This window comes from Sinocyclocheilus anshuiensis, unplaced genomic scaffold (genome assembly GCF_001515605.1).
Source record: "Sinocyclocheilus anshuiensis isolate Anshui unplaced genomic scaffold, SAMN03320099.WGS_v1.1 scaffold1906, whole genome shotgun sequence".
NCBI classification, from domain to species: domain Eukaryota; kingdom Metazoa; phylum Chordata; class Actinopteri; order Cypriniformes; family Cyprinidae; genus Sinocyclocheilus; species Sinocyclocheilus anshuiensis.
In genome coordinates, this window is record NW_015546187.1 from 748,030 (window position 1) to 766,912 (window position 18,883).

The 18,883-nt window shown below is 38.7% G+C and overlaps 2 protein-coding genes across 2 annotated transcripts; one reads left to right on the forward strand and one right to left on the reverse strand.

The window, feature by feature from the left end:
• Positions 1–494: 494 nt before the first annotated feature.
• On the forward strand, positions 495–1,683 carry mos (v-mos Moloney murine sarcoma viral oncogene homolog). Its single transcript, XM_016503436.1, has one exon. It carries the CDS (start codon positions 587–589, stop codon positions 1,574–1,576), a length of 990 nt encoding a protein of 329 aa, XP_016358922.1. The 5' UTR covers positions 495–586; the 3' UTR covers positions 1,577–1,683.
• A 1,316-nt stretch (positions 1,684–2,999) lies between these two features.
• On the reverse strand, positions 3,000–18,818 carry clptm1 (CLPTM1 regulator of GABA type A receptor forward trafficking). Its single transcript, XM_016503438.1, has 14 exons — positions 18,696–18,818; positions 13,648–13,787; positions 12,777–12,900; positions 12,482–12,640; positions 12,190–12,307; positions 11,934–12,019; positions 11,664–11,784; positions 11,043–11,287; positions 10,039–10,120; positions 8,629–8,831; positions 8,434–8,529; positions 8,197–8,332; positions 4,418–4,585; positions 3,000–4,317 (listed from the first exon to the last, which is right to left on the reverse strand). Exons 1-14 carry the CDS (start codon positions 18,747–18,749, stop codon positions 4,139–4,141), a joined length of 1,911 nt encoding a protein of 636 aa, XP_016358924.1. The 5' UTR covers positions 18,750–18,818; the 3' UTR covers positions 3,000–4,138.
• Positions 18,819–18,883: the final 65 nt, after the last annotated feature.

Below are 18,883 nucleotides of genomic sequence, written 5' to 3' on the forward strand. Positions count from 1 at the left end.
TAAAAATAAATAAAATACTGGAAAATATAATGCAATATAATAAATAATATAATAATAATAATAATTTAATTATATACTGTATGTATATATATATATATATATATATATATATATATATAATGTATTAAATATTAATAAATAACTTCCAAGTAGTAGCTCTGACAGGGAAAGTGTTGATAGTCACATGACCTCTAGTGTAAATATTGCAAAATAACGACTGATGTAATGAGGGCACATTGAGCCTGTTCTTTTCATCATTGCGTCAGCATTTGTTAAAACAGCACTGTAATTAAGGCAGAAAGTCTGAGCCGCAAATAACGCAGGTGATTTATATAACTTAATAAATCTGGTTAAACTGCCTGTTTAACCATATTTCTTTTAAAAGGTAGGCCTATGCAAATATCGCCTACATACCAAGTACCCACATAGTTTCATAGAATATACTAATTAAATCACATGACATTTTCGCTCGACTCGTGAAGGTCATATGACAGACGTGCATAAAATGATCACGTGAATCCTCCCACGCGAAGCAGAGCCCCAAATTAACGAACAGCAGCACTTGGGTTCACGGTTACCATGCACTATGCCGTCACCAATCCCCATCACCCGACTGCTGCCAAAGGATTTTGGGCTGGAGTTTGGCGCGTGCAGCAGCCCACTATCCAAAACAGCGAGTGGCTCTACACTGCGTGTGCCCACAAACGCGTTTCACGGTAAAATCGCGCACAGACTTTGGTCCTCTGTGATCCACTGGCGAGAGCTGCAGGCTCTGGAGCCCATCGGCAGCGGTGGATTCGGTACGGTGTTCAAAGGCACATACTTTGACGAGACTGTTGCTGTGAAGAAAGTGAGATGTGTGAAAAACAAACTGGCTTCGAGGCAAAGTTTCTGGGCGGAACTCAATGCAGCGCACCTGCACCATCAAAACATCGTGCGTGTGATCGCAGCCACCACCTGCACTCCTGCGCACCTCAGCACCAAAGACAACATCGGGACGATTGTAATGGACTTCGCCGGCGCCCTAAACCTACAGCAGGTCATTTACGGACTCGCAGGCCTGTTGCCTATGGACAAATGCGTGAGATATTCAATGGACATTGCGCGTGCGCTCCAGCATTTGCATGCGCACGGCATAGTCCACTTGGATTTAAAACCTGCCAATGTTTTGGTATCAGAACAGGGTGTTTGTAAACTGGCAGATTTTGGGTGCTCTTTCAAACTGTCGAGTAAAAGCGACACCGTGACGCACCTGAGTGAAATCGGTGGCACGTTCACGCACCGCGCGCCTGAGCTGCTAAAGGGAGAGGAGGTTTCTCCGCGCGCCGACGTTTATTCGTTTGGCATCACGATGTGGCAGCTCCTCGCCCGAGAGCCGCCGTATGAGGGGGACAGACAGTATATTCTGTACGCCGTCGTGGCGTATAATCTGCGCCCTTCCATCACTAGGAATGTTTTTATCCAGTCTTCTCTTGGACAAAAGTGTCAAAAACTGATCAGTCTGTGTTGGGACGGCGACCCCAGCATCCGACCCACCGCAGACCAGCTCCTTAATGAACTTTCCATTTTATTGTGAATTTGCACCACATGGACCCTCCAGACTCACAAAATATATTCAGTTTGAAATGTTTTTTTTATTGTAATGTTTTGTAAATTTAATTTCGTAACACTTTTATTTAGGGCTGCACGATAAATCGCATGCGATATTTAACGCGCATCTTGTCAGAAAGCCGGTTCTGTAATCAGCGGTATCACATGGATTTATCGTGCAGCCCTACTTTTATTGTTAAGCAAAATTATTTTAAATATCAAAAGATGTGCAATTAAATGTTTTCTTCTGTTTAAAGCCGTCCTTCTGTGTGATTTGTAATATTTCTGGAAAAAAAAATGTATGAGTTTATATTTACTTCATATTTACTAAAAAATGTGAACATTGATATAGTATACAAATAAAAGAGTTTAGCAGTTCAACAAAATTCGTTTTACTCTATTTAATTAGTAAATAAACGTTGTTGAAGTTACTTTTTTTCGTAAAGAATCACGTTTTACCCACATAGGATAGGAACGAGCAAAATGTTTGACAATTTTTACGTAGCCTATGGTATCCTATGTATGACTCATTTTACATGGAGCGGGTCGCCTTATAGTGGCCGCCATGTTGAACAGCTGAATTTCACGCACTTTATTTCGGAAACTGCTTTGTTATCGGACAACTTTGATCGCAGAATAAATGAATTGTCAAATAGAGTGTGAACAGAGCATTTCTTAAGACATCGGTGATTGAAAATCTTTACGTAATGCTGCATGATGTACGCCGCTAGGTGTCAGCACAACATCTAGAAATATCTGAGTGCATATTGAACCTGATTACATTTGTGAATATGGTCACAGCTCTATACAAAATAAGTTGCTTTCTGCATCTCCCTTTACCAGATTTTTCGGTTATATCATACAGTAGGTGAAAAGGCAGAACACATGATAGTGAAGATAAATTTAGATTGGTGACTCAATGTGTATCATCCAAAATTTTGGCAAAGCCTTACAGAAATGGTTGTAGAGAAAAGTTATCTTGTATACATTTTAGGCCCCCAAAAGTGTAAACGTTACCTAGAAATCTTTTCATTTCATGGCCCATGTTTTTATTTCTCAATTATAAAAACACTACAAATAGGCAAAAAGTAAGCTTTGTTTTTGCCCAAGATGTTGCTCAAATGTAAATCTGCTAGTTTATATTAGATTATACCAAAACCAACCTGTTCAAGCAATTCTCCTATTACTATTTTAATATTATTTCATATTTATTACGATTTAAATATATAAAAAAAAAAGTAGTTATGGTCATAAAAGTCTTTTCATGGGAAACCTCTAAACATTTTTAAGGCAGACAGATTTGTGCTAAACCAGAGGAGCAAGTATGCACATCACATGGTGTAATCAAATGTTTAAGTTGCCCCGATTCATTAAGTGGTTTCGGTTTAAAATATTTGCAAAATTGACCATTTTCCTTTGATACATATTTTTTATGAGCCCAATGTCACACCTTTAAAAAGCCAAATATGCAAATGCACAACTCTTGAGACATGAATAAAACAATGTCCAATTTAAACTGCACTTATGCTTTACTATAAACATGAGTGATCAAATTTTGGAATGTACCAAAAAAAAAAAAAGCCCAATCGAGTCAGAAGTACGGCACCAAAAAAAAACAAAAAGACAAACCAGGCATTTCATCTCACGCATTCTTGGACTGTCGACGTGTCGAGCCGAACCGGACATTGACACATGGTGGTCCAGCTGTGGAGTGTGAATGTAATGAAACTAGTTCTCAGTGAGAGGACTGGCAATTTAGCTTTTGCTAGACAGTTGATATCAGCATGATTAAGTTTTACAAGCCGAGATGCTGTAGTTTTAGAACATACAAAAGAAAATTCAGAGGCTTAAAAAAAAATCATGATCGTAGTTATTAATATTATTAATATAATTATATATTAATACCTACAAGGCTGTTATTTCTTTATTTTCTGTTAAAGTTTTCAACATCAATTCTTGTTTTAAAAACGTGAAAAGTCTGTCTCGCACACGGGTAGCATTTGAACAGAATTGGCTGTTTTTTTTTTCTTGGCCACCTCCGTCCTACACTACACAACTGCTAACTGGTACCCCTTCACACATGGAATGAACAGAAAGTAAGTACACAGAATCAGGAGACCGGCGAGGCTGCGTTGAGCCTCTTTTCCTCGCTCTTGTACGTCAACAAACAAAATGATATGTACTGCAATCGCCCTATTCACTCTAGCCAATAGGATTTAATTACGGACTACCTAACCCTTCAAATTATTAGTTACCAACCCAAAAATATACAATACAGTACATCACATTTTACTTCACTTTGACTGCAAAAATATGGGATATTGAAAAAGAATGATTTTAGGAAGTCTACATTAAATATATATATTTTTTCCTGTGGATCCCACACAAAGGAGGAACGCTGAACTGAACTTTTTTTTTTTATCTGCAGTCTTTTACGTAATACCATTAATCCAGTTCCCATCCCTGACAATTAAACAGAAACTCAGCCTTGAAGATGCCTTATTACACCTTCACAAGACTAGAGGGAAAGGGAGGGGGTTAAAAGAGGTTAATCATTCTTCTTCTCCCCCTCTGGTTTATCTGTGATGGCAGCGATTGTGTCGGCAGCTGCTGGCTGGGCTGGGCTGTCACTGCTGTGGTTCACTCCGCTGGTCCCAAACTCATTCACACGGTTGGGATCCACTCTGTAAATCCAGCGCTGATACAGATAGATGAAGAAGACCACATCTGTGGAGAAATGGTAGTACATTCAATTAAACCTAGATATTACTAACATGACACTACACTGAAGCAATCATATTGAGAAATTCAAAGTTTAAGCACGTACCATCTCTGAGACAACCTATTCTGTACATCATTGGCATCTTGATGACGAAGGCAAACAAGTCATCTATAAAGGTATTCAGGGCCTTGTAGGTGAGCATCCTCCAGGGAAGATGGGCTACTGACTTCATCTTGTAGTTGATGAAGAGCTGCGGTGTCATGGTGATGAACCCTTTAGGAAAAACGAAGCATTTATAATTCAAAACATGGCAAATGGATGGATTTGTTTTACAGTTGTACATGTCATAAGAACTAATGAAAAGTAATAAGGATGTGTGAAACAACAATTTCAAATCAGTGGGACACCTGAACAACTAGTCTGTCTTGAGGACTCACTCAGGGTTCTTGAGATTCTTTTTTTTTTTTTTTTTTTTTTAAAGGGGTCATATGATGCTGCTAAAAAGAACATTTTGTGTATTTGGCAACCACATGTGACGACCCCGAGCTGGAGTCCGCTTCGTCCACGGTGAAAGCCATTCCGGCGATCGACAGCACGAAGTTGATGTATTTCCTCAGCAACCAGCACGGATCAGCTCCAGGCATGATGAAGCAGATATCGTCCTCTTTTGGAAGGCCAAACAAAGTAGCTTTGCTTTCACAACGAAGCACACACGGCGGCAACAGCGAGAATAAAAGTTACGCCTTCTTTCTTTGCGTGAACATTTGGGCGGCGTTATGCAAATCTTCCCACATAGTGACGTAGACATGTGGGGGCGTGTTAGAACGAGCAGTTTTAGATAGGCGTGGTTGACTCTTAACTTTTATAAAGAATATCTCTTTGGATATGAGGCTTTAGTCTTTGCAACTTTACAGATCTTCTTTATGCACCAAGAGCTTGTAACACTCCAAAGAGAAAGGAAAAATTGTAATCGCATCATATGACCCCTTTAAATAACTAGACCACTTTTAATGTAACATGCCAACGGAAACCTGCAACGCTCCTGGTGGGAAGCTAAAATGTTTGTTGCTTTAACGGCTGTGTTCAAATAAATTTACATGCACAAATTTCCCTAAAATGTTTTTTTTACCATTCAAATGGCCTAAAAGCTCAGGCAAAGCATGTTGTCAGTATGCTAATTAAAGTATTATTTACTTAGTTAACCATTGTGAAGGATCTATAAAACATTTGAATGACAGTGATTTGACTAAATATATTTGAATGACTTTTATATCATTTTATAAAGCTAAAATATCTGATTTCAGCACTAATAGAATCACCAAACAGAATTTCACACTAAAGTTCCTATAGCTCCTACTACTAACAGTCAAGCATTAGTGATGCCAAAGTCATGGGGTTGATTCCCAGGGAAAAGCGAGACCTGATAAAATGTTTATCTTGAATGCAAAGCAAGTCACTTTGGATAAAACAAGGTTTCTGTGGGTTTTATGAGGATAAACATAATACTTTAAAGTAAAGAAAACTGCAAAAAAAGTTGTTTTTCCTGCAGCATTTGTGTCTTGCTTTCCAGTGCAAATGTTGAAAGATCAAAATGCATTTACTTGTGAAGCAAAATAACATAAGAAAACAAGTCTCAAAATGAGTTTATGATTAAACAAGAACAAATATCTACCAATGGGCTCAGAAAAATAAACTTATTTAAAATGGAAAATATTTTTCATACCCCACTGACACATTCTTGTTTTAAGCATACACTCACTTCAAATCTTCATTTTGCATCTCATGTACAATAAATCGGTGACATCAGGGGTTTAACCGTAATTTTACGAAGATAGGAGATTGTCATTGTTTTTATTTTCTTTGCGCACAAAAAGTAATCTCGTAGCTTCATAAACTTACGCTTGAACCCCTGATGTCACATGGATTATTTTACCGATTTCCTTGCTACGTTTCTGGACCTTGATCTTGTAAGGACCCTTGCAGTCTATGGGAGGGTCAGAGAGCTCTCAGAATTCATTAAAAATATCTTAATTTGTGTTCCGAAGATGAACGGAGGTCTTATGGGTTTGGAACGACATGAGGATGAGTAATTAATGACAGAATTTTCATTTTTGAAAATGAAAAATACCCCAAGATTTACGGACTCTCAAGCCAGCCATCCTAGGTGTATATGACTTTTTTCTTTTAGACGAATACAATCAGAGTTATATTTAAAAAAATGTTCTGGCTCTTCCAAGCTTTATAATGGCAGTGAATGAGATTTTGAAGACCAAAAAAGTGCATCCATCCATCATAAAATGTGCTCTACACGACTCCGGCGGGTTAATAAAGGCCTTCTAAAGCAAAGCGATATGTTTGTGTAAGAAAAATAATCTTGCAAGAAGAAATTAATAATCTCTAGCTTCCGTTAACTGTCATACACGTGTTCACGAGAGAGTGGCGTTCCAGCGGATGACGTAGGATGTAGGTGTAGCGTAAGCTCCAGTGAGAATGAGATGGGGAGGGAATCATGGGGAATTTTTAAGTGTTGAAAGATCAAAATGCATTTACTTGTGAAGCAAAATAACATAAGAAAACAAGTCTCAAAATGAGTTTATGATTAAACAAGAACAAATATCTACCAATGGGCTCAGAAAAATAAACTTATTTAAAATGGAAAATATTTTTCATACCCCACTGACACATTCTTGTTTTAAGCATACACTCACTTCAAATCTTCATTTTGCATCTCATGTACAATAAATCGGTGACATCAGGGGTTTAACCGTAATTTTACGAAGATAGGAGATTGTCATTGTTTTTATTTTCTTTGCGCACAAAAAGTAATCTCGTAGCTTCATAAACTTACGCTTGAACCCCTGATGTCACATGGATTATTTTACCGATTTCCTTGCTACGTTTCTGGACCTTGATCTTGTAAGGACCCTTGCAGTCTATGGGAGGGTCAGAGAGCTCTCAGAATTCATTAAAAATATCTTAATTTGTGTTCCGAAGATGAACGGAGGTCTTATGGGTTTGGAACGACATGAGGATGAGTAATTAATGACAGAATTTTCATTTTTGAAAATGAAAAATACCCCAAGATTTACGGACTCTCAAGCCAGCCATCCTAGGTGTATATGACTTTTTTCTTTTAGACGAATACAATCAGAGTTATATTTAAAAAAATGTTCTGGCTCTTCCAAGCTTTATAATGGCAGTGAATGAGATTTTGAAGACCAAAAAAGTGCATCCATCCATCATAAAATGTGCTCTACACGACTCCGGCGGGTTAATAAAGGCCTTCTAAAGCAAAGCGATATGTTTGTGTAAGAAAAATAATCTTGCAAGAAGAAATTAATAATCTCTAGCTTCCGTTAACTGTCATACACGTGTTCACGAGAGAGTGGCGTTCCAGCGGATGACGTAGGATGTAGGTGTAGCGTAAGCTCCAGTGAGAATGAGATGGTGAGTGAATCATGGGGTATTTTTAAGACGTAAAGACCCACAGAAGCCCTGATAAAAGCATCTGCCCAACTGTATAAATGTAAAGTACAAACTAACTCAGAACATGGCAAAAAGCTATATCTGAGGGTTAAAACAAAGTTTTCTTGTTACTTTCACTTTAAAGTCCATTAAATATGAATGTGTGTCAACACACATTCACGGCCCTCAGGCTAACGACTGGACTTCACACGTGACTGTGTCCTTGTGGACAGCGCCCTCTCTTTATTCTATTTACAGAACTGTAGAAAATCCTTTGGGCCTTGAAGGTGAAAAAGTGGAATTCCCCTTTGTGAGATTTCCTTAAGCATCTAGTCACTGATTTTAATTTGCCAGACTCTGAGCATTTTTATGCTCATCAGAATGCAGCCATTGCAAACATGAAGTGAAGTTACACTTACCAAAGGTTAACAAGAATCCATAAAGCATACTGAGCACCCAAGAGTACCAGCCTTTGTGTTCCACATATAATAAGCTATAAACTGCATAGCACCCAAAGAGAGGGTACAACAGCCAGGACAGATACTTAAAAGCCATCTGGGGAAAAAACAAAACAAAACAGACATTTCTCATAAAGTTTGAATAAATTATGTGTATTTGATCAATCACCTTTAAATTGCAGCTAAAAGGTCTCTTACGTCATCATAGGTTTTTGTTGAAGACTCCACATATGTGGACTTGTCTTTGAATATCAATCGTGGGAAAATTCCAGCAATCCTGTTCTCTCTGTCCAGCTAGAAAAAGAAAACAAGAATCAACATCGAGATCCAAGAATTCAAGCCTAGCCATACAACTAAAGTCATCCAAAGTGCCTGGCAGTGGCATCATCTCACCCTGATGTCCATGACTTTGGTAATCTTCCAGAAGTCGATGAGCAGGCCGATGAATACGCTGACCTGGACGACAAAATTGGTCTCATTGTCCAGGATATAGAGCAGCACTACCAGAGACTGGAACACCCCGAATATGATGGAGCGCACAGACAGCCCCTCCAGAGACTGACGGCTGTTCCAGAACTGGATATCTGCAGAGAAAGTGAAATCAGAGACGCCACGCAGCTCAGACACCAGAACCCACAAGTCTCGATCAATTACCACACACATACATCAGTATTTATTAGGGATGCTCCGATACCACTTTTTCCAGTACTCGGTCGATACCGATACTTTTATTTTTGGTACTTGCCGATACTGAGTACCGATACTGGTATTTTCGTTGTATTTGTAAATTTTTAAAATATTGGGTACAAAACCAAAAGAATATGTTAGTTGGTTAACTTCATTTATCAAAAAGATATATCCTTCAGTTATTTTCACACTTAATTATATCCATTAAAATGTATGTTACAAGTTTTAGTTACTTTCACTGTTAATTTTTTGCTCTATGGTACATCATCTTTAATTTAATAGCATTAGAGCTGCTCCACTGCTGCAGCTCAGTACTGCAATCACGCGTTTTGCTGTAATAATGCAGGGAACCACTTGTTATAAATCTTTCAGAAATAGAAGTAGCGTTTTTTCATCTGAAACGTGCTGCGATTTATATTCCAAAGCGACTCACATAATACAGAAACACTCATGAAGCAAGCAAAACATGCGCAACGCACACATATTTGTATTGGTGCAGAATGAGAGGGACAAGTACAGTACAGCCTAGCGCATTTACACTGGCTGTCTGATAGTTTCACTTTCACAATAAAGTCGTGTATGCATATAAGGTTGAAAATAAATGTTGTTTATAGTGAATGCCCCTGTAGATGTTGTTTTATTTTTACAATTTAGTTTTAATCCAAATGATGCGTGTGCTAAGTGAGCAAACATCAAAGATCACGCAACAAAAGTGCGCTATCTCTCTCTCTCTCTCTCTGTCCCTACCGTTAAGTAACGTAACTTGTACATTGTTTTACTTACTTGTTTTTGACATATCCGCCCGAACTACAAACTTTCCAGTGATGTCGGTGAGAAGGGGATATTAACTCGACAAGCTTGCGCATGTGCGCCGCCGCATGCTCAATCCACTCAGCGTGCTTTGCTTATCAGCTCGCGCACATCAGCTATACAGGCGTTAAAGGGGTCATATGATGCGAATTCAAGTTTTCCTTTCTCTTTGGAGTGTTACAAGCTGTTCGTGAATAGATAAGATCCCTGAAGTTGCAAAGACTAAAGTCTCAAAACCAAAGAGATATTCTTTATCAAAGTTAAGACTCTGCCACACCCCCCTAAAACGGCTCGTTCTAACACGCCCCCACATATCTAGGTCACTATGTGGGAATATTTGCATGATGGTCAGTCCCAGGAGGTAGGGGTTGGTCTCAAGTAGAGCCACCTGTTGAGACAATAAGCAAGTTTTTTTTTTTTAACACAAGACATTTTAATGGTGTCTCTCAAAGTAGTTACACTGCTTGTAATCATAACATTACATCACTAATTAATCATCATGATTTAGGCTCAGAAGATTATCTGCTTGCTAACTTGTGACTGTTTAGTGTCTAAGCGTCTGCTCATTTCAATTGAAAATACTACCTGAGCAGGTGTTTATGAGCTCTACTGAACACTTTTTTTTCTTTTTACAACCAATACAGATTTTTCTACTAATATTTTAAGTGTTCCAATAACCAAAACAAATTGTATTTCTGCATTTTACCACAACAGCTAAATCTTTTTGACAATGAAAAGACAATATGCACTATCACTGTTTTATTAATATGCAAAATATTCTAACAATAATTTTATCATTAACATTGTCAATTTTTTCCTAAATGGTCTAAATTACCTCAAATACATTTTTATTTTTATTTTGGACTATTTAAAATATTGCGTTGCTAACTTAAGAATGAATGGCTATAAAAAAAGTTATTATGCAAACAATACTTAACATAAATTACATAAATAAGCTACAGTATAATCATGATGTAATGGCATTGTAGGGTACTATTTTCTGATACCCAACAAATGGTGTCACTTATCTGTACTTGCAAAATTAAAAAAATAAAAGTTAAAAAAAAGGGAATATTGATTAAAACCAATTATCCATATAGTGATATTTATCTTCTATATTTTACATTTAGAAGTACCAAAAACAAATATTAAAACCATGTTCACATTTCCTACACTCCAATTTCTATATACATACAGCTATAAACATTTTTGACCCCCATTTGCTCTCAAACATTTTAATGGTAAAGAAATCCCATCCCTCACTTGGAGCTCTAAACCAATACAAATATTTTCTTGAGTGCAGTACAAACCTTAACAGAATCCTGGTCCTCATCTGACTGCTCGTAAGTGTCCTCTCCCAGGAAGTTCCAGGGGGAACGGGCACTCTGGGCGGCATATAACTGCCAGCGCCACAAGGAGAGGGGGCAGTAGGTGAGTCGGAGGGGCAGATTCTGCAGGGTATCGTTTAGGGGGTAATAGTCCTTCTGCAGGTTCCAGTAGTCATTGAAATAAACAATGGGATAGTAGTCTCCACTCACTGCATCAAACTTTACATCTGAGAAAAACAAAAGTGCTCAGGTTAACCAGGGGTGATTTTAGATTAATCTATGGCTTAACAAGTTGTTTAAAAAATATGAGAAGCTTAGCACCAAAAAAAAAAAAAAAAAACAACCCTCAAAATATCTTCTTTTGTGTTCCACAGAAGAAAGTAAGGCTGACATACATACACACACTTCTCTCTCTCTCTCTGTCCTCTTTGGGCCATGTATCCTGCTGTCCTTCACCCTATGTCATCCTCTTATCCCTCTCACCCCACCCTTCCTCTGATGAGGCGCGCAGAGGTGCCAGACCCCAGAGAGCTCCACAGGCCTCGGCCATCTAAAGCAGCCAAACCAAATCCTCTGAAGATATTGAAATGTCAATCCCTCCACACTGACCAAGAGGTGGGGGGACAGAGCCTTTCACCCAAGCTGTGTGATCGTCTACCATGTTGATAGTGAGGTTGGGATGCCAATGGGATATTATCTCCACAGGCCCATGACTCTCAGCCCGCTGGGAATGTACAAACATATCAAAACTTTAGAAACTTCACAACACACATGTCCCAGAATGCACAGGAATGAATGCCATGGGGAAGAAGATGGCGGACAAACCAAGATCAGTACCGATTAATTTATTTCAATGAGGCAAAAACAACTTACCTTGATCATTTCTGGATCAGCTTCGGTTTCTCCTGTCAACAGGTTCTTGGTCTTGAGGAACTTCCTCCTCTTGTACTTGTTGAGCACTGTTGAAGAGGAAGCGTGTGAAAATGGGCTCTAGGCTTTAAAGAGGGTTCACCCATGCACTGATAATGTGTTATTTTAGGCCTGCTGACACAGTCAAACGTGTATGCAGCAAAAACACGAGTGTCACAGAGGTGAAAGAGTAATACAACCAAAAATTGGACACACTCACTTAGAGTGGAATGGACCGTGGACAGTCTGCGGTACTGGCCCTTGCGTTTGGGGTCTGGGTGGAAGCCACTCTTGGTGAAGTAAATGTGGATGTATATAGAGCTGTTCTGCTTCACACTCTGTACGAGCAAACAGAGGCGGACTATCAGCAAATCATGCCAAAAAAAAGTGTATTCTTGGATTTCGACAGTGCCGCTAAACATGTACAATCCAAAATCAATGTTACTTCTTACAAAACCATGCATGTCTCATATCTATTCCATTCACATTTATAGAAAGCTTTTGAGTCCAACCTCAGAGAGGTCCAGCTCTTGGTAATGCTCATGGCAGCCATCTCCCGACTCCCCTGTGGTCCAATCTCCATAAACCAGATCTTGCTGGTACCAGAACAGTGCTCCTGTATTGTTAAAATCTGTAAATATCTCATTCTCAGAGATATATACATATAAATCCTGTGAAGAGACAGGTAACAGAATTATCAAAGCAGCTACAAACCAGATCTTACGGAGAATTTGGTTATGTGCTTGATTAGATATCCTGTTTATGTAGTTATATATGTAAAATGATTATACTTTTGATTATGAATACCATAAGGGTGTCCTTGGTGAAGAGGTTTCGGCTGGGCACTCGTGGAGCTCCAGCGGGAGTGTTGGGATCTGGAGTTGATGGACCTCTGCGGAACCAGCTACTTATAGCCCAGATGATAAAAATCCTGGGTGATACACAAACACAAGAGCAGACTCACGTTAGACTTCAGCCCTATGATATTCAGAAAGCATAATCCCAAAACTCATGATGCAATACTGTTGCCTTACACTATCATCTATGGTACGAGACAGATTAAAAAAAAGTTTGTTTGTTTCTTTTTGTAAAAAACAGCCTCTAGCAGCCCACCTTAAATATGAGTAAAGTGAATTTATAGAAATATTACTGGAGAAGGTAATTACTGTAATTGTGGCAATAAGCTTTATATATTGCATTAAGTATGAAATGTTAACATAAGTTAACATAAAACCCCCTGACATCAATTAGAGCACCCAGAACAGCTCAGGAGTTGAGTTGCTTTCCTCTCACGGGATGACTGTTGAGTAATACAGATCCTTAGGGCTCATACTGGGGTTGTTACAATATCAAAACTTCAGTAAGCAATTCCAGCCAAAGTTGACAATTCTCAAACCTATTTTGATACTACAGAAACCCCGGAGATGTCATTAATAAGTATGACCAAATCAACTATTCAAATGCACTGAAAAACAGCAAACCTAGCTCAAACACACTATACCAAATGATCTATAATAAGTTACCAATCACATTACTGAGTTTTACAATGGTCAAAAACAAACCACCTCTGTCAAATAAAGACCGAAGTGCAGGAGGTTCTTAAGGTACATCAAGGAAAAGGAAAAAAAACTATTATTGAGTTCAACAATCATTTAGGTGCACAACATTAAGGACTCACCTGAAGAGGACACCTTTAATCACCTGCCAGGCATTGGGCTGCTGTTGCTGTTGCTGCTGCTGCTGTTGTTGTTGGGGGTCCAGTGCAGTCGCACCTGTCTGAGCTACCTGACCTGAGGCAGCTGCCCCATTACTGCTCACCTGCACAGAGCATTTGTGATAAACAAAATAACTATACAGTGCTTCCCACAGGTTTGAAATATACTTGTGGTGGTAGCTGGGTGGAAAATCCTCCTATTACCCACGGCACAAAAATGGTCTACATGTGACAAATAACAAATAATGTGTGATTTTTAAAAATATTTAATTTATTTAAATTCATTTTAATTACATAGGCTACTATTACATTTAATTACATACTAATATTATGCATTATTATATGCATTGTAAATTAAGCAAAATCACAGCATTTAAATGATAAGAGTTCTCCTTAATTTGTCAGTGTCTCTCTCAGTGAATGGGACACAGATTTTACTGATACTAGTAAAATCTATATATTGAATAATATGTGTCAAATAATGTTCTTAGTCTTTTCTTCCTGTGGGGAAGCATCCCAGCCAGAAACTACAATAGTTTACTATGAATGAAATGGAAATTAAATTAAATACAATTAATTGTGTAACCAAAATACCATTAATGCCTAGAAAAAAAAAACTTAACGTTTGACTTAATTATTAACAAGCCCGAAATACACCAGGACTCTTATTTTGAAATGTCTAAACTATTGCGGGATGATTCTTCAGATGAGAGATAAAATATGCATTTTTACAACCGTCTAAAACATATTATATAAAGGCCATAAAGTAGACATTGTCATAATTCATCAACTCGAGTTCATAAGCAATTGCTTGGCATAAATGTGCGCTATTCATTGATTGAGAATCACTTTGAAGCAGTCTGAAGCGCTGTTGCGCCAGCCTGAAGAACGCGCAACAGCGCCGCCTTGTGACACTGCAACGTGCAGCGCTCTTTTTTTAATGAAATAATTTTGAAGTTTCATAATCGATAGGCTGTATCGCGATTTGTTTTTCTATCCCCAAAATATAAGACGACTTAAAATGATCATTAAGACGTTTGTTTTACCATTTCATGTATTGAAGAATTTTTAAGACATTAAATTTAAGAAAACTCACCCGGAGGGATTTTGCTTTATTCGTACACGTGCTCCTTAAATACATTTTACAGTTCGCGCACATCTATTTTTATTTGCTACTGAAGCGCCCGCACTGTCGAGCCCCGTGTCTGTGAAATATCCCCCACGTCTCTGCAGCGCACGTGGGAACGTCAGCGGGAGTAAACAGTTCTCGCGCACACAGAACGAGCAGATACGAAACGTGTAGGGCAAGGGGAGATTTTCCACTAATCAAACACGGATGGTTTCATTATTTTGGGCGGATAAAAAGTATGAGGATAAAAATTATAAAAGCAAAAATGTTTCTCCATATATACAGGTGCATCTCAATAAATTAGAATGTCGTGGAAAAGTTAATTTATTTCAGTAATTCAACTAACTCACCCGGAGGGATTTTGCTTTATTCGTACACGTGCTCCTTAAATACATTTTACAGTTCGCGCACATCTATTTTTATTTGCTACTGAAGCGCCCGCACTGTCGAGCCCCGTGTCTGTGAAATATCCCCCACGTCTCTGCAGCGCACGTGGGAACGTCAGCGGGAGTAAACAGTTCTCGCGCACACAGAACGAGCAGATACGAAACGTGTAGGGCAAGGGGAGATTTTCCACTAATCAAACACGGATGGTTTCATTATTTTACTTTTCCACGACATTCTAATTTATTGAGATGCACCTGTATTTGGGCGACTAGTTAATATACCTGGGCGGCCCGCCCAAGTAAAGTCGATGTTTGGGAAGCACTGATAAATATAAAGATCTATTATTCACGGTAATATAAAGATGGAACAGATCAGTTTCAGAGCTCTGATCCTTTTTTTAGCCACAGGTTGATTTCTTTTTGCTTTGGATTTAGATTTTCAATTATAATTAACTAAGCAGAAAAAAGAAAGCCAAGTATTAGCCTACAACTATAACTTTACATGATTGCATTTATTTTTGATAACCCAGTCTGACAGGTCTTGGAAGGATGCCAACTAAAAAAAATTGCTCACAAAAACACATATTTTATTGCTAAATGTCATATTTACAAAAACAGATCTCAAAACCCCCAACTGCACTATCTACATTCAAATGGGTGCTTTTTGCAAAAAAACATTTTTAAAATCCTAATAACTTCTCGGACAGACAGACATCAGTTCAGGTCTGAGAAGAGAGGCAGATGGGAATGTCTGATAGAAGCCTGCCATTGACTCAGTCTAACAAAAACCAAAAAGTGACCAGTTTCAACTACGACCTAGAAACAAAGATAATATGATTTACAAATGTATAATTACAAGCTCATAAAGTGACTACTGAAGCTTTCTTCTAGCTTTGAAACTGTTCTAGCTCGTTCCTGTTCTTTTAATAGGTGATCAGCTAAAAGCAATTTGCCTGGGAAAATTATTTAGATTTGACACACTACTGAACAGGGTAAATATTAAACTTAAATCTTTTTGAGCATGGAAATACTTCTGACTGGATCTAGGTCAACTAAATGGAAGCAGAAGATGGAGATTTGATTTACAATGATTCTGGTTACAGTCCAGATGTCTAAAGATTAGAGATAACAGCTCTGAGATAACAATAAGTCCAAAAAAGCCTGTCACCAAGATCAGGGATGGGATCAAAACATAAAGCCAAAAAATACAGAATACAGTAACATATCAACAAACTTATAAATTGTGGTACGTATGCAACAACTTGCGAAATCGACCTTTGGATGCTATCAACGTCTGTGTTAACACACTTGCATAGAGTACTATATTTCTAGAGTACATTCACTGTTCAAACCTCGAGCAGTAAATGTGGGCAGCCAGTCATTGCCAATCCTCATTCTGAATACGAGGTAGCCCAGGGCTCTGTCCTGAGACCTCTATTGTATTGCACCCAAATAAAAGTCCATTGTAGCTTTCTGATGACATGGTTGAGGTCACCCCAATCACAGATGATGGAGAGGCCTATCAGAAAAGGTGGAGATTTTGATGCTTTGTTGTCATGGTAATTTTTGTCAACAGAATTACACCCCCTCACTATTAACAGAGACCCCACCTAGAGATTGATTAATATCAGTTAACCAGACATTGGTGCAAGAACACATTTTAATACAAAGGACATCAGACCAGTTTTCTGTGTTTCCTATAAAATTAACAAGCTTGAGATTTCAAAAGAAATGCTGGGAAACCATTATCCACTTGTTTACATTTGGCAGCCCACACTGTTTTGGAAAAAGGTTAGTAAACCTGAGTAATGTTTATGATTGATACCACCTATATGACCTTTATAACCTGTGTAATCAGTAACCACAGGGTTATTCATCCAAATAAGTGAAGCTAACCTTGCTATCAAAGCTACTTAAAGGGGTCCTATTATGCTCTTTTACAAAGTCTTGATTTTGTTTTGGGGGTGTACTAGAACAGGTTCTCATACTAGATTGTTCGAAAAACACATTATTTTCACATATTTTACATTATTACAACACCTCTCTCCCCAGTCTGGGCTCGTATAGTTCCTGTATCAAATGAAGGCCCGCCTTCTGAAATACGAAATGTGCTGTGATTGGTTAGCTGGGACAGTGTGTGTTGTGATTGGCAGCACTCGGCGCCTGGTCGGGAAATGTCATGCCCCTTACCATAGCCGCCTGCCAGCTTCAGTGTAAATATTGCATCAAAATCAAATCAATTTGAGCGCGATTTAAACCCGGATGATTGTAACCACTCTAAGTTCGTCTGCCTTGGGAAAGCTAGCGTGTCTCCGACATAGTGATAACACTCGTTGCCTTCTCTAGTGCAGCTCAACCAGGTCTCATCCCATTCGTCGATCTTTGTGATATCACAAATCCCGGGAAATATGCGTTGTAGTCCAAATGAGTCGTTCGTTGTAGTTTTTTTAAAAGTGATCTCTGTTAAATAAAATAGCTCCTTTTGAATTGGACTTTGAGCTTTGTAACTTTGCAGATCTTTTTTATGCTCAAACAGCAACATTACAGACTAACTAAAGTTGAAAAAGTCCCATAATAGGACCCCTTTAATCCAGCAGCAGGCCAATAGCAAGTTCTCACTCTTGATCTGCTATCCTTAGGGTTTAGGTCTTAACTCCACCAAAAATAATTAACCAAAGTCTTCATGTTCATTATGAAATAACAGCAGGAGCATTGCTGCAATAAACCTCTGAATGAAAGCAGATCTCTAATAGCAGGACTGATCACCCCTGACTTAAACCAATTACCCAAGTAGCTGACTGCACACAACATGCTATAGCCTAATCATTACAAAACGTCTCACCACCACTATAGTTCCTGTCTACACAAAGACACGTGCTATTTTGTCACTATAAGGTCTATCTGGCTGATTAATAGGATTGCACAATACTGCCATCTTTAAACCGCTTTGACATGTGAAGCTAACAGAGGAGCTAGGCAGCTACTGTAGTTAGCCAGCATGCTAACACTGATCAACTCAGACATCAGCTCATAACTCTACGTAGATCAATATCTGAACAGCCGCCTGTAATATAGGCTGTTTCTCAAAGCCTAGTCAGCTGTCTACCTAGACAGCGTTTAAGGGCATCAAAGACGGGTTCAAACATGATGATGCCACAAAAATGCTGTCAAGAAAAGCAGCAGTATGCTAGGCTTTGAAATACAGTCTGTGTGATAGATAAATTGAATAAATGAAGCTTTATGCTGTTTTGTAAAAATAAGATGTGCCGGTAAAAATAAGCCACACAATTGGACAGACCCTTCGTGACTCAGGCAGCATTTCTGCCCCAATGCATGCTGAATTAAAGGGGTCGCTGATTCAGACCGGCAATCTGGTTTTCTTCTTTAAAACGGACACGAAACAAGAATTTACTTTCGTGAACGTGTGGACTATATTAAAGCTGTTTGTTAACACGTCCATTTGAGAGGCTACACTTTATCATTTCGGCTATTCTTACCTCTCCGTTGCTGACGGACGACTGCTGTGTTGCTTGAATCTCCTGCGCCGCCATCTTACCTGTCTCAAGCGCACAGACGCACACTGTAGTGTGGTGGTGTGTAATCTGATATATCGCGAGAGTTTCTGTATGGGAACTACTACGTTTCGGCGAATTCTTTCAAACAGTTCGCTTCAAAGAACCGGTTC